This window comes from Halictus rubicundus, chromosome 9 (genome assembly GCF_050948215.1).
Source record: "Halictus rubicundus isolate RS-2024b chromosome 9, iyHalRubi1_principal, whole genome shotgun sequence".
NCBI lineage: Eukaryota > Metazoa > Arthropoda > Insecta > Hymenoptera > Halictidae > Halictus > Halictus rubicundus.
The window spans coordinates 1,805,685-1,821,998 of NC_135157.1; the positions used below are offsets into that span (position 1 = coordinate 1,805,685).

Genomic DNA, 16,314 nt, shown 5'->3' on the forward strand with positions numbered 1-16,314 from the left:
TCAACAACGAGAAGAAGCTCTGTGTGCGCAGCGTTGTTCTCACGACGAAGACTCGGAGAAAAAGAATGCAGAGTCGAACGACAAACGCGACTCGTTCCATCCCATGCGCTTGGCGCAGGCGCACAACACGCAACCCACGCGCCACCGTGCCGCCGCCCCACATGGTGTAGGGATATTAGCGCTGCCGCGCCATTCCCCTAGGCACGCGCCTAGAGAATATGCTCCGACGAGGTTGGCACTCTCAACCTCGGGCAATGCAGGCGAGAGAACCGCCTAATGTACTCTCTCGCTGCCGGACTCTCGATCGAGACAGACGTCTCGATCCTACGCTCTCGAAGTGAAGTCGAATAAAGTTGTTCTGTTACATACACGAGTTTATCACTATCGATAAAAAGTCTCCCAGCGGTTCTGTGCAGAGTAGGCTGCATCTTGGTTCCGCATTTATCCGCGGGACCCTTAAACCTACAACTGGTGACCCCGACGTGATTTGGAAATCAAGAACCACGCTGCACGTGCCCGGAAACAGGTGCACGCTTTCACGGAGACCACAGGAAGAGATTGCCGGTTCCTGGCGGCGAGCAATCCGCTCGCTGCACGCTGCCGTTGCTGGTTCCTGGCGGCGAGCAATCCGCTCGCTGCACGCTGCTGTTGCTGGTTCCAGGCGGCGAGCTATCCGCTCGCTGCACGAGGTCGAACACTGTACATCGGATGCCATCCTGGACGTCTACAGAGGACGAGCTTGCTGGAGTTCCGCTGATTGCGTGAAGCCACCGACCACCGGCGCCTTGACGAGCATCACATTGCAGCCAGTCTATCGACGAGCCCAACCATGCGTGCGCCGACAGGTATCGTTCCGATTGTGCGAAATTTCGCCTCATTATTGTAAACGATCGTGATCGCCGCGCGGTACCTCGTGGCGAGAATAATCTACGAAGCCATTTTCGTATACCTGTTGATTCGACCGTCTCGCGACCTTCGCGTTGTTGTGTTTATGCCGTGTCGATTCCCCCGTCGACTCGCGTGACCGCTACGACACCGGGTAGTTCATGTTTACCGCGTCGCGCCGTGCCCTTGCGAAACCGCGTACGTCTGCGCAGAGCGCGCGTTACGAATAAATTGCTGCCGGTCCAAACACACGAGTGTTCGAAAATCGCGCAAAATGACTACCCCCGCGCAGCTCACTCAGGATGAACTCCTTCATGCGCTGTTACAGGGTCGCGTCGATTCATACCGGCAACCAAAAGTGCCCGATTTCTTCAAAGAAGATCCGGCGCTTTGGTTCGCACAAGTCGAGTCATCCTTGTCCGCGGCAAGAATTACCAACCAAAAAACAATGGCTGATGTAGTGGTGGCCGCGTTGAAGTACGACGTTGTCACTACGGTCAAGGACATACTATTCATGTCGCCTCCTCCTGAGGATTTATACGACCGAATAAAAGCACGAATCATATCTAGCTACGCTGTTTCTGCCGAGAGCAAGCTCCGACAGCTCTTGAAGGGCGAAGTTCTGAGTGAGGGCAAACCGTCCCAGATATTGACGCGCCTCCTCAACCTGAACGACGGGTCTTGCAGCGATTAAATAATTCGCGCCGTATTTCTAGAACAGCTGCCGTCGCATGTCCGTGCCGTCCTGGCCATGGCGAACGTTTCCGAGCCGCGGAAGCTCGCCGAATTAGCCGACAAGGTCGTTGAGGCCTCCGGAACCGGCACATCCGCGATAGCTGCCGTCTCGTCCCGAGACGCCTCCCTACGCGCGTTAGAAGAGAAGGTCGACCGTCTCACGCGCCAACTAGCATCCATAACCACTTCGCGCACCCGCGAGAGTCGCGTCCGCCGACGAACCCCTTCACGGAGTAGGAATCGATCGCGCGAAAACCGCTCTCTGCCGAAGGAAACCGCGTGCTGGTTTCACAGGAAGTTCGGGAAAGATGCGCGTCGTTGTGTCAAGCCGTGCTCCTGGGAGACGGGAAACTGAAAAGTACTAGCTGTTTGGAGGCGAGCCCGTCTAGTACCGAATCTCATCGTCTCCACATAAGAGACCGCGATCTCGGTCTCACGTTCTTAATCGACACCGGAGCCGATCTTTCTTTGCTGCCGGTTGCCAAAGGCTCGCGTCGCCCAACGGGTTATAAACTCTACGCGGCAAATGAGACAATGATTGACACGTACGGCGAGAAGCGTTTGACTTTGAATCTCAACCTCCGCCGTTCATTCCCGTGGAATTTCTGCCTCGCATCGGTACCGTACCCGATAATCGGTGCCGACTTTCTAAAACATTACGGGCTGCTCGTTGACTTACGCCTCCGCAAACTGATCGACCCCATGACGAAGATTGCCGCTATCGGCACTGTAAAACCTTCGTCCGTGCGCGATGTTAAATCGGTCGATCCAGCGTCCGCGTTCGCCGGAATTTTAACCGAGTTTCCGAATGTTGTCGGGCCGTCACAGAATAATGACCGTACGCCACAAGACGTCCTTCATCATATTGTGACCGAAGGTCCACCAATTGCGGAACGCGCGCGGAGGCTAGCGCAGGAAAAACTGCGCGCCGCGAAAGCAGAGTTCAAACAGCTCGTCAGCTCGGGAATTTGCAGGCCTTCTAGCAGTCCTTGGGCGAGTCCTATTCATCTCGTCCCGAAAAAGGACGGGGGCTGGCGCGTCTGCGGCGATTACCGCCGTCTCAACGCGGTAACGATTCCTGATAAATATCCAGTCCCCCATCTTCACGATTACTCCGTGAACCTTCACGGAAAATCGGTTTTCACGAAGCTCGACCTTCACCGGGCATATCAACAAATTCCGATCGCCCCGTCTGACATTCCGAAAACGGCGGTCATTACCCCGTTTGGACTCTTCGAATACACGGTAATGCCCTTTGGCCTTCGTAACGCCGGACAAACCTTCCAGCGTTACATCTACCGTGCCCTCGGGGATTTAGACTTTGTATTCGCGTATATCGATGATATTCTCATTGCGTCCTCGAACCGAAAGGAGCATGAAGATCACCTACGCGTAGTCCTGCAACGCTTGCAGGAATATTGTCTTCGGCTAAACACCCAAAAGTGCGAGTTCGGGAAGTCATCTCTCGAATTCCTCGGTCATGTCATTGACCAGCACGGGTCTAGCCCAATCCCCGAGAAAGTCAAGGCCATAATAGATTTTCCAAGGCCTCGGACCGTTGCCGATCTTCGTAGGTTCCTTGGCATGGCCAATTTCTACCGACGTAGCATTCGACACGCTGCCGACGTGCAGGCCCCCCTGCACGAGTACCTCGGCGAGTCGAAGAAAAATGACAAACGCGAGATTGCATGGACTCCTAAATCTGAGGAAGCGTTCGCTCGGGTCAAAAGTGACCTCGCCAACGCGACCATGCTCGCTCATCCCGCGGCAAACGCAGTGACGCGTATCGTCACTGACGCCTCCGATTTCGGCATGGGCGCGTCACTCGAGCAAAAGCTCGGAGATTCCTGGAAGCCCTTGGCTTTCTTCTCCAGGAAACTCAGTCCTGCCCAACGCAATTATAGTGCGTACGATCGTGAGTTGACTGCCGCTTATGAGGCACTAAAATACTTCCGACACTTCTTAGAAGGTCGTGAATTCAGCATTGTGACAGATCACAAGCCTCTCACGTACGCGTTTCGTCAGAAAGCCGACAAGGCATCTCCTCGACAGCTCAGACAGTTGTCGTATATCTCACAATTCACCACTCGCATTGAGCATCTTCCTGGCTCGGAAAACGTCGTTGCCGATTCATTATCACGAGTCGACTCGCTGCGCCTCGCCGCGAACATTTCTCTGGATGAACTGTCCAAAATGCAAGAGAGCGACGACGAGCTTAAGGAACTACTGCGCTCCGCTGACCACTCGTTGTCCCTGCGACAGATAAGGTGGGGACCTTCACACACTGCGATCGCGTGCGACCTCACGGGCGAAACCTTGCGTCCGTAAATTCCACAGCCGGCTAGAAAAAAGATTTTCGACACTTTCCACAACCCTTTTTTTTTAATAGGAGTATTTGTCTATATTCTTTAAATTGCAAATTCAAATTTCGTATAAAACCGCTGGTTTTAAATTGTTTCTCGCCTGTTAACAAATAGTTTCTATTTTAATTTCGATTTCGCTTATGCTTCGCTCGCTTAAATTCTATCGGTTACTAAATATATTAATTCTTCGCTTCTATCTGAATATGATTTATTCTAATTTTTTCCTACATCTCTAATCGCTCGCGGCTATCTGTTGCTTAATTTATTAATTAATCTAAAGGGTATACTAGTCTATTTTAATTTATTATTATGCTAGTACTACTATACTATACTATACCACATAATATACCATGTACTACCTAATAAACTAAATAAACTAATCCTATTCTACGGTATTCCAATGCTATTATAATTAAATTAAATTATCTCTAATTAAATTAAATTATCTCTAAAGTTACGCCTCGTCTCGCCTGGCTTGTATGGCCGAAGGATCGCTCGCGGCTATCTGTTGCTTAATTTATTAATTAATCTAAAGAATATAATAGTCTATTTTAATTTATTACTATGCTAATACTACTATACTATATAATATACTATGTACTAACTAATAAACTAAATAAACTAATCCTATTCTACGGTATTCTAGTGCTATTCTAATTAAATTAAATTATCTCTAAAGTTACGCCTCGTCTCGCCTGGCTTGTATGGCCGAGGGAAAGGTATTACTAATTATAAAAATTTTTATTATGTTTTTCTACCTATGCTAAATTTTCGTTAATCTCTCCCTGTATATATCCCTATATTCTATACCTAATTTTAAACGCAAAAAACCCTCAAAAAACCCCTTTTTTGGCTTTGCGCCAAGAGCAAAGTGGCCTTTTTTGCCTGGTTTACCCCCTTTTTTTATTACTTCTTCGTATAGGCCTGGACGTTCCGGTCACTCGGCCTGTACAAATTTTTTCCAAAAATCGGCTCCTTATATAAGTAAAAACCCGATTTTCGGTCAAAAAGTGGGGGTAGGCGGGTTTTTCCCCCACCACGGGGTTTCGTCAAACCCCTCCCCACCCTTAGTTCTTATCTTTATTTTTAAAGGGCCTCTACGTGCTCGGTTTGTCTCGAGTTCCTGAAAAATTAATTTGCCACCCGGTATAACCGTTTCTCCAAGTTTGTCCTATCGGGCCGTTCGTGGGCTCGTTGGAAAGGTCTATCCGAGTGCACTATCGTTATCGTATCTACTTTACTCTACCACTCTAAACACGCCTCTGTTTCCTCGTATCTCCGAACAGGGAGGGGGGATCGAAAAGTTTTCCCCACCCGGGAGAAATATCTCCCTTTTGGACCCTATCTACTCTACACCTCTTGTAAATACTACGTATAAAATTTCAGATCAATCGGAGCATTTTCGGTGTTTCGCTATCTCTATTCGGGCTGTTATCCTTTTCTTTTATCTAGTAACGACTTACTCTTTTGCTCCGACCGACCCTTCGCACTTGTACTCCTCTCTCCTCAGGTCCCTTCCGGTATTTTTTCACAACGTTCAAGTCCTTTATATGCACACGATTTCCTAATTTCGACTATTTTATCCAATTATTCGAGGTATAAATCACTTATTGCGCGTTTATAGCTACAATTAATTTTCTAATAGTCCAAATTATTCTCATTATTCACTTATTTTCGGCACTTTAATCGCTGCTATCTTCGCGTCGTTAGTCTATTTTTGTCTATTTATATTCTAATTATTTATTTATTTAATTCTCCAGTTTTTTCGCGTTAACCGCGTATATTGTTCACTGGGTATCAAATTTCTTATTATTTTCCAACTATATTCGGAACTCGCGAGTATTTGTTTCAAAGTTCGCGTTTTTCGCGTGCAAATTCTCGCGGTAACTTCAGCTTCTGCTTTTTTATTTCACGATTCCCGGTAGTTATTAAATTCCTACAATTATCGCTGTATCTTTATTTAATACTCCGAAAAAGAAATTCAAAACTAAGCTATATCGTTAGAGATTCACTTTGTTCTATGCTCTTTCGAGGTTCGAATCGATCTCACACTTTCCACAACCCTGCGCACCCCTGTGCTAAGATCACAGATCGGGTAATTCGGAAACGTTACGTCTGGCCGGACATGCATCGCGACATTATTAAGTGGTCCAAAGACTGCTTGGACTGTCAACAGTCTAAAGTAACGCGGCATAACCACGTGGCTCCTGCGGAATTCGTAGCTCCCGATAGCCGCTTTAAACACGTCCATATGGACATTGTCGGTCCGCTGCCGGTTTCCGACGGCAATCGCTATTGCCTTACAATAATCGATTATTTCTCGCGATGGCCCGAAGCCATTCCGCTGCCGGATATCGAAGCAACCACCGTGTGTAGAGCTTTTGTAGATCACTGGATCTCGCGATACGGCACGCCAGAAACGCTAACAACTGACCAAGGTAGTCAGTTCGAATCCAAATTGTTCACAGCGTTATTGCAACTATCCGGTTGTCACCGGATACGTACTACCGCGTTCCATCCCGCCTCTAACGGCATGATCGAACGATGGCACCGCTGCCTGAAAACCGCGATAATGTGTCACGCGAACACGAAATGGTCACGAGTCCTGTCCACCGTGATGTTAGGGTTGCGAAACAACGTGATGGACACCGGGTCCTCACCTGCCGAATACCTGTACGGCACGACGTTGCGTATTCCGGGAGAGTTTGTTCTTCCCGACGACGGTCCGTCCGACCCGCAAATATTCGTCGAAGAGTTTCGCGATCACATGCGCCAAGTGAAACCTGTCCCCGTGGGACAGCGACATAAGAAACGCGCGTTCATATTTAAAGATTTGTCAACATGTTCGCACGTGTTCCTTCGCGCAGGCACTCTCAAGAAATCGCTTGAACGTCCATACACGGGACCGTATAAAGTCTTAAAACGCATCAACGACAGAGTCATCGAAATCGAGGTCAATTGTAAACCGCGTTCGGTATCTGTTGAAAATGTAAAACCCGCGTACGCAGTTCGCGAATCGAACTTAGAAGCTGCCGGCGACCCTGCAGCCGTTTCGGGAAGCAGCACGATCCGCACGTATGCAAATAAAAAGCGTGTTACGTTCGCTGCCGAAGCGAGTAAAATTACAGAAAGAAAATTGTAAGTGCATGCAGTATGTATTACACTTCTCCCTGTTAAAACAGCGGTTAATTTAAATGTCGTATACACTCGGGGGGGGAGTGTGTAGGGATATTGGCGCTGCCGCGCCATTCCCCTAGGCACGCGCCTAGAGAATATGCTCCGACGAGGTTGGCACTCTCAACCTCGGGCAATGCAGGCGAGAGAACCGCCTAATGTACTCTCTCGCTGCCGGACTCTCGATCGAGACAGACGTCTCGATCCTACGCTCTCGAAGTGAAGTCGAATAAAGTTGTTCTGTTACATACACGAGTTTATCACTATCGATAGAAAGTCTCCCAGCGGTTCTGTGCAGAGTAGGCTGCATCTGGGTTCCGCATTTATCCGCGGGACCCTTAAACCTACAAGAACCGCGCAAGAAGTAGAGGATATCCTGCTGAACCCGCCGGAGCAGAATAAGTATACGCGGCGAAAGCAGGAATTAATCGCGCGGCTCTCCACTTCCAAGCAGAGGAAGATTAAGCAGCTTCTCGAACACGAGGAACGAGGAGACCGGACGCCGTCGCAGTTCCTGCGGCACATAAGGAGCCTGGCGGGCAACGAGGTGCCGGAGGATTTCATCCGGACTCTGTGGATGAGTAGGTTACCCGTCGCCATGCAATCGGTGCTGGCCACACAAGATGGCGTCGAGCTCGAGAAAGTGGCGGCCCTGGCGGACCGGATCAGCGAGGTCACGCCGGCGCAGATCCACCCAGCAGCGGCGGCAAACAATGTCGCAGCGCTCGGCGACATCAACGCCCTCGTGGAGCAAATTGCCGCACTCGTGACCACCAAGCTGGAGGGCAGAGGGCGCCAACCAAGGAGCAGCACGCCCAGCAGCCGGTACCGTAGACGTTCCCGATCGAAGTCCAAGGCCGAATCTCGCCCCAGCGGCATCTGCTGGTATCACGGGCGATTCGGAGACAAGGCGACAAAGTGCACGAAGCCGTGTACTTTCCAGTCGGGAAACGACCTACAGAGTCGCTGATGGCGACAAGCGGCCCTGAGAGGACAGCACGTCGCCTCTTCGTAACCGACGCGACGACGAAGACCCAGTACCTGGTCGATACCGGGGCTGAGGTCAGCGTGTTCCCGCGGGAAAAAGTGACCGGTGCGCGAACGAAATCGAGCTACCTGCTGACCGCGGCGAACGGTTCACTAATTAACACTTACGGGCACGTAGTGATTAGTGTAGATTTAGGATTACGCCGGGCATTCCCGTGGACGTTTGTTATTGCAGACATTTCGCGACCCATTATTGGTGCGGACTTTTTAGCCCGATTCGGTCTCCTGCCGGACGTTCAGGACCGTCGGTTGATCGACAAAATCACCGGCCTATCGGTAACCGGAACAATACCGACCGGCACGGTCGAATCGGCTCAATGCGTGGCACCGGTGCGGGACAGTGCGGTATACGCGCTGTTAAAACAATTTCAGGGTATCACGCGTCCCTCAGTGTGTAGCAGTGCGGTGAAACACGATGTGAAGCATCACATCGTGACGACACCGGGACCTCCCGTATCGCATCGACCGCGGCGTCTCACGACGGACCGGCTGAAGGCGGCGAAACGGGAATTCGAGTATATGCTGCAACAGGGCATCACTCGTCCGTCAAAAAGTGCCTGGGCATCGCCGTTACACCTGGTGCCCAAAAAGAATAGTGAGTGGCGTCCGTGCGGGGACTATCGCGCGTTGAACGCTAGGACGGTACCCGACGCGTACCCAGTGCCGCACATTCAAGACTTCGCGCAGAGTTTGCACGGGAAAACGGTTTTTTCGAAAATAGACCTAGTGCGCGCGTACCATCAGATCCCGGTCGCGGAAGCAGACATTCATAAGACCGCGATCACTACGCCGTTCGGGTTATTCGAATTCCCGGTAATGACTTTTGGACTGCGTAACGCCGCGCAAACGTTCCAACGTTTTATGGACGAGGTAGTGCGCGGGTTAGACTTTGTTTATGTTTACATTGACGACGTGCTGGTGGCGTCGGACTCAAAAGAGCAACACCTCGGACACTTGGAACAATTGTTCCAGAGGTTCGCCAAGTTCGGGGTAGTGATAAATTCGGCAAAGTGCGAATTTAGCGTCCCGGAGGTGCCTTTCCTCGGGTTCACGGTCGGCAAAGCAGGGATTTGCCCGTTGGCCGATAAGGTGGAGGCCATCACTCGTTACCCCAAGCCGGTAAACCAAGCCGAACTCAGCAGGTTCCTGGGCATGGTAAACTTTTACCGGCGGTGCATCCCTGGGGCGGCGAACATCCAAGCTCCACTCGTGGCTTGCCTGACATCAGGCAAGAAGAGCGAGCCCGTGGAGTGGACACCGGAGGCAGACGCGGCGTTCACGAGGACGAAGGCGGCTTTGGCAGCTGCAACCACACTAGTGCATCCGTCAGCCAAGGCCAAACTGGCCATGATGGTGGATGCCTCGGACATCGCGTTGGGAGCAGTGCTGCAGCAGTTCCGGCAAGGTACCTGGGAACCGCTTGCTTTCTTTTCTAGGAAGCTGAACCCGGCGCAGCGGAACTACAGCGCGTACGACCGAGAGCTGCTGGCAATGTACGCGGCGGTGAAATATTTCCGCCACGTGGTGGAAGGCAGGAATTTCACCATTTTCACCGACCACAAGCCGCTGACCTTCGCCCTCAGCCAGAGGCCGGAGAAATGCACACCCATTCAGTTCCGCTACCTGAACTACATCGCACAATTCACCACAGATGTGCAGCACGTCAAGGGCGCAGAGAACACCACCGCCGATGCCCTATCGCGCATCGAGGAAGTGGTTGCACCGGTGGATTTTCACGAGCTCGCCGACGCGCAAGGTTCGGACGCCGAGCTGCAGCGGTTGATGGCAGACCCCCGAGGCCTGGTCATCAAGAAGATCCGCCTCCAGCAGCCCAGCGTGGACGTGTACTGCGACATTTCCACCGGCCAGGCACGCCCACTCGTGCCAGCAGCTTTTCGCAGAGCCATCTTTAACAGCCTACACGGTCTGGCACACGCCGGACCCAAGGCAACCGTGAGGCTGGTCACGCAGCGCTTCGTCTGGCCGTCCGTCAAGAAGGATTGCCGCACCTGGGCGCAGACGTGCATGCGGTGCCAACGGGCGAAGGTTTCACGACACGTGTCGACGCCGGTCGGGGAGTTCACAGCTCCCACCGCGCGTTTCGACCACATTCACGTGGACATCGTTGGACCACTGCCGCACTCCAGGGGCTACACGCACTGCGTGACCGCCATCGACCGCTTCTCCAGATGGCCGGAGGCGTTTCCAGTGGCTGACATCAGCGCGGAGACCGTCGCGCGAACGCTGTTCGCGGGCTGGATTTCGCGCTACGGCGTTCCACTGAGGATAACGACGGACCAGGGTCGGCAGTTCGAGTCCGTGCTATTCAAGACATGGGCACGAGCGCTGGGAGCGGAACACCATCGAACGACAGCGTACCACCCACAGGCCAACGGGGCCGTAGAACGTCTTCATCGGCAGCTGAAAGCGGCCATCATGTGCCGCCAGGAGGAAACCTGGTCGGAGGCGCTTCCGGCAGTCCTGCTCGGCATCCGGGCAGCAGTCAAAGAGGACAGCGGGACGACACCAGCAGAAGTGGTCTACGGGGAGACTCTGCGTCTACCCGGCGACCTGATTGCGGGCAACGACCAGGTGGAGCTATCCGTCTTCGTGGAGCAGCTGCGAGACCACATGAAGTCGCTTAAGCCGGCTCCGAAGGCGCATCACGGTCATCGACGGGTGTTCGTGTTCAAAGACCTCGACACGGCATCGCACGTGTTGGTGCGTCGCGACGCGGTTAAAAAACCGCTACAACCACCGTACGAGGGACCATATTTAGTTTTAAGCCGTAGTGATAAGAACTTTGTACTTAGAATAGGACAACGCGACGTAAACGTTAGCAAGGACAGGCTTAAGCCAGCGTTTCTGGTCAGCGAGAACTAGTGGTACCGAACCATCATGTGCAATACCAGCTAGGGCCTCCCAAAGACAGAGCAATTTTCCTGTCTACCGATAAATATTATGTTTACATCTAAGTTCTTGTTCCTGCAAAGTTTAAATAGTCGTTTGTATATATTTCGTAGTTATAGCGCCGTGGATTTATGTATATATGTTATATTTTGTTTTTATATATATAGCGCGATAACCAAAGAGCAGAATTAGCATGTCTGTCTGCGTCTCACCCGCCATTACTGGCGAGGGGGGTGGTGTAGGGAGTATCGTTGACTCCCTAGTGCATCCGCTAGGCGACGCAGCGGGCGCCAATAAATAGGAGCACGACTCTATGTATCTAGGGATTTTCCCCGAGACACGCTCGGCGTCCTCCCTAGGCACCAGTCGCACTGAGTCTGCCGCCACGTGCAGATACAAATAAAGTTCCTCTTGCCAACATACACGTGCCTAGTTCTTTACCTGGATGGTAGGCCCCATACCTACAACCGTAGGAACTTGGCAGTGCGTACACCTGTACGCCTCCACCATCGCTAAAAATCCCCACACACGGTGTTTTCTACCGCCCTCTAGGATAGATTTTGGCTGGAGTAAGAAACAGAAGGCCAACGACGGTATCTCGTCGGTGCAGAAGCCCACGAAGGAAATTCTCGTCGGTGAGAAGGTGAATCATCACGGAACCATATCGATTATCAAATGTTACATTCTCCGACAAACGTATTCAAATTAAACAGATATTTTTTTTAGTGTTGCTTTTTAAGATTTAAAATATTAAAAGTAAAACTAATATCAAAGACGAAAAATTCGTAAAAATATTTTACGTAAGAAATTATTAAAGCATAATTTTAGGAAAATCAATTTTTACTTCCATATGAGATACCTTAATTTGTAATTTAAAAATATTTCATGAACAAGCATTATTTCCTTACACTTTTTTTGTAGATAATTGTTCCAAGAATCGATCTGTGGGAACAGAAATATGTTGAAAACCAGAGTAGCGTTTATTTAACGTACTATTCCGAATAGTATAGAGTTTGAGAGAGAATCACGTGGATGAATTAATATAATATAAAATAATATAATTGTAGAAGCAAAGATGGGCAAATTTTTATTGAAATAGACATTTCAAACAGCGAATAAAAGATAAAAAATGATTTGTTACGCGTCAAATAAAAATAATTATGTTATCTCTATTCCGCACGTAATGAATTTATTCGACGAATAAAGATTTTTTTATAAAGACCGACCAACAGCCTACAATGTAAGCAGATGGAGAATCCAACATTATTGGCAATTTATGCTTTTATGTTTTTAATCAGAACAATATTGTTAATACGAATGAGTTTAAACTAAAATAACAAAATGAGTCTAAACACGACATCATTTGGACTGTCTTTAATGAGATTGTAATTTTTATCGTAACATTACGTATCAGTGAAACTGGGTCGATTACACCCGAATTTGATCTCATTTTCATCAGGTAAATCCCCTCCATTCGCTCGTCACAATTTCATGAGGATATATTGAACAATCTAAAAGTTTAAACTTTCATTCGTGCGCGATTCTCCATCCGTTTACATTGTATGCTGTTTGGTAAGCGCTGGGTCTTCGACGTTCGGCGCTCGTCTGTCCTCGTCGGCCGTCGTTGCCGTTTATTCGTCGAGCTGGCAAAAGTTATCCGAAGATTTATTCGAAGCCTTCGAATAAATCTACGGATAAAAATATTAAATACATTCCAATTTGTACCGTGTTTAGTGTAATTTTAATCAGAAGAATGCCACGAATTACTTGCCGCAAGTCCCATAAAAAAATAATGAATAATAAAGAAGTTTTGCAATTGGATTGGTAGTTGTTTCACACCGATACCTCGCGACTCTACGAACTCCGAACTTCAAAGACCAGCGACCGACCAACAGCCTACAATGTAAGCAGATGGAGAATCGAGAATTATTGGCAATTTATGTTTTTTTTGGTTTTCATCAGAACAATATTGTTAATACGAATGAGTTGTAGAGCTTATCCCGATTAAAATGAGTCCAAACACGACATCATTTGGACTGTCTTTAATGAGATTGTAATTTTTATCGTAACATTACGTATCAGTGAAACTTGTACGATTATACTCGAATTTCACCTCATTTTCATCAGAAAAATCCCCTCCATTCACTCGTCACAATTTTATGAGGATATATTGAAAAATCTAAAAGTTTAAACTTTCATACGTGCGCGATTCTCTATCCGCTTACATTGTATGTCGTCTGTCGTCGCTGGGTCTTTGAAGCTCGCCGCTCGGCAAAAGTTATTCGAACATTTATTTGAAGCCTTCGAATAAAAGATACAGATGAAAGATGAAAAAATTTCTCGTAGTTTGAATAAATCCGCTTCGAATAAAAAAAAGTATCTTTATTCGTCGGATAAATTCTCGTCGAATAAAATTATTTATTCGATACTCGTCGAATAAAGATACCTTTTTTATTCGAACCTTCGAATAACGAATAAAGATGAAGTATCTTTTATTAGAATCGTTATTTAAATAATTTTTATCTAATAATGCCCAACTCTGGGCACACCAAAATGACTGGCATTCAAAAAGAGAGAATATCCGTCTACGATATAATGTTGCACGGAGAAGCGGACAGCGAAACTAGAGAAACGTCATCCCGAGGAGTGGGCCACACATTGTCGCCTATATCGGTGTGAGACCAGAAGACCACTACTAATCCAATCACAAAACTTCTTTATTTTTCGTTATTTTTTTTTTAACTTTTACCAACATATTCGTGACATTTTTCTGATTAAAATGAAACCAAATATGATATAATTCCGATGATAATTACTTGTGTAATGAACGATTGATGTTTCGGACGCGAAGAAGGACAGCGTATGGGAAAGAAAGAGCCGCGGAGAGTCGAAGCGTTCGGAAAAGATGAAAGACTGGCGTGAGCTCAGGCCTTTAAATAAAAAAATAAACTTTTTCATTATTAATTATTTTTCTATCAGACTTTCACCAACATACTCGTGGCATTTTTCTAAGGAAAACGGTACCTAATATGACAAAATTCCGATGATATTTACTTGTGTAATGAACGACGGAAGTTTCGGACGCAAAGAAGGACAGCATTTGAAAAGAAAGAGACGCGGCGAGTCCTTCCCGTCTCGAGTTCGACAGCTTGGTTTTCGCCGCGGACAAATAGATGTGGTTACTAATGTATATGTATTGACAATTACTCACAAAAAGTTAAATTTAACAATACAATTAATGATTATACATAAAGTTTATTGCTTATAAAATATGAAGAATATTAAATGTAAAGAAACAATTCTATAAGGTATAAAAAATAGCAAACAATACAATTATAATTAAAACTTAAAATGACAGACACTTTTCAAAACTTTTATCTCTACCTCTATGTTAGTGATACACAAACTGAAAATTTCATCGAAATCGGTTGACGGAGAAAAAAACAACGTGCATTGCAAGATATAAGAATCTGTGTATCTGTGTGTTTGTACAAATAGCAATAATACTGCCACCAAATAGCTTTATATGGATAAGATCCGTCGAAAGTTAGTTTCATTACATAACACTTTTATTTCGTTACTACCTTTACTTGAATAATTGCAGTCCCGCATTAGAAGTGGTATTATCGGTTAAATAAGTAAAAAAATTAATTTTCTGTTTTTTACTACGGATCACAATAAGAACGATTGAATTTTGTCATTTCTTGAATATTGTATTTATTCTTTTTTTTTTATTCTATAACTATTACAGAATATATTTTGTTGAATAATCATTATTTTATAAATATCGCAATAAGTTCCAAATTAATTAATTACACCTATAAACTATCGATTATAAAATAATGATTACAATGGTGAATAATATGGAAAATAAGAAGGCAATAACAGTGTAATGAAATTATACAATAAAAACTAATTATTTTCATTCTACGCATTATCCGTTTATTTATTGCCTATGTCACTGACGTTTCTTCCGTAATTCACGAGCAAATGTTCTATCACAGACGAGGTATAAGGATAGACCTATCATCAGAGAGGAATGAGAGTGCTCACGCCCGGGGTTTCGGCGTTCCCACTTTCGTGACATCGCCGCTTTAGCATGGCACAGAACCGGTCAGTCTCTCCTGGAACAGAACCGGTCAGTCTTTTAGCATGGCACAGAACCGGTCAGTCTTTCCTGGAACAGAACCGGTCAGTCTTTTAGCATAAGACTGAACGCACATTATTTTTTTAACCAGGATTAGAACGTACAGCTTAATTGTTTTATATGAAATATGTAACTAACATGTAAATCTTGTGTACAAAATCTCTAATTAATATAAATTAAGAATAATATTAATTGTAATGATACGTATTTTATTTTTTTCCAATTTTGTAGTTGCAAACTCTAGTTGTAAAAAATGGAAAATCCGGAAAAATTCGAACAAATACAGATTTCATATCGAAGTTTAAAAGCGACCAACCTGAATATTAATTTAATAATGAGCTATTGTCATCAACACTATCTTAATTTTTTTCATATATTTAGTTACTGTTATTACTAATTAAAAAAAATTTTCTTTCATGAATAAATATTTTTTTCCGCCTCAACACCATAAGATTTTTACTAGATGACTTTAAAAACACATTAGAACTATTTTTAAATAATTTTACTCGAAAACATTCTAGTTTACTCTTTATTTCACCGTTCTACTAATTTTTTATGGGCTGCGTTGCAGCTCTGTTTAACACTCTTTTACAACTCAATACCATGGTACCATCCATATTCAAGGAAGAACAATTTTTTGCGACGATCATTGAAAAAATAAAAGTGTTTCCTTCATTTCAGTCCTTTAGTGCGTTGGTGACGTAGCGCCCAGCACACCTATTTACCTGTGTTCTGTGTCATATCTGGAATTTTATGGTATTCTAACAATCCCTATTGAGTCGCAAGCCAAACCATACAAGCGAATGCATTCACAACTTCCAGAGACCTGCCTCCAAAACTAATTAAAGGAAGGCTAGACATGCAGTGTGTAATAAACTCCTCAAAAGAGGCGGATTCCAGTCGCTCGTGTTATAAACCTCATTCGATACTGCATCGAAAGTGCATACACTTTGTTCATGATACACTCTTTGTAATAATTAAATTCAATAAAATATGAAGTAAATCTTTCACGCTGCTAACGGCCCTCGCAGAGTTGGGCATTATTTGGGATAA

General features: G+C 46.5%; 1 protein-coding gene across 1 annotated transcript; it reads left to right on the plus strand.

Moving 5' to 3' along the window:
* Positions 1-1,159: 1,159 nt before the first annotated feature.
* Positions 1,160-8,127, plus strand: LOC143357352 (uncharacterized). The gene is made up of 3 exons (XM_076793767.1): positions 1,160-1,511; positions 1,602-1,768; positions 7,612-8,127. The coding sequence occupies exons 1-3, from the start codon at positions 1,160-1,162 to the stop codon at positions 8,125-8,127; spliced, it is 1,035 nt and encodes a 344-aa protein (XP_076649882.1).
* Positions 8,128-16,314: the final 8,187 nt, after the last annotated feature.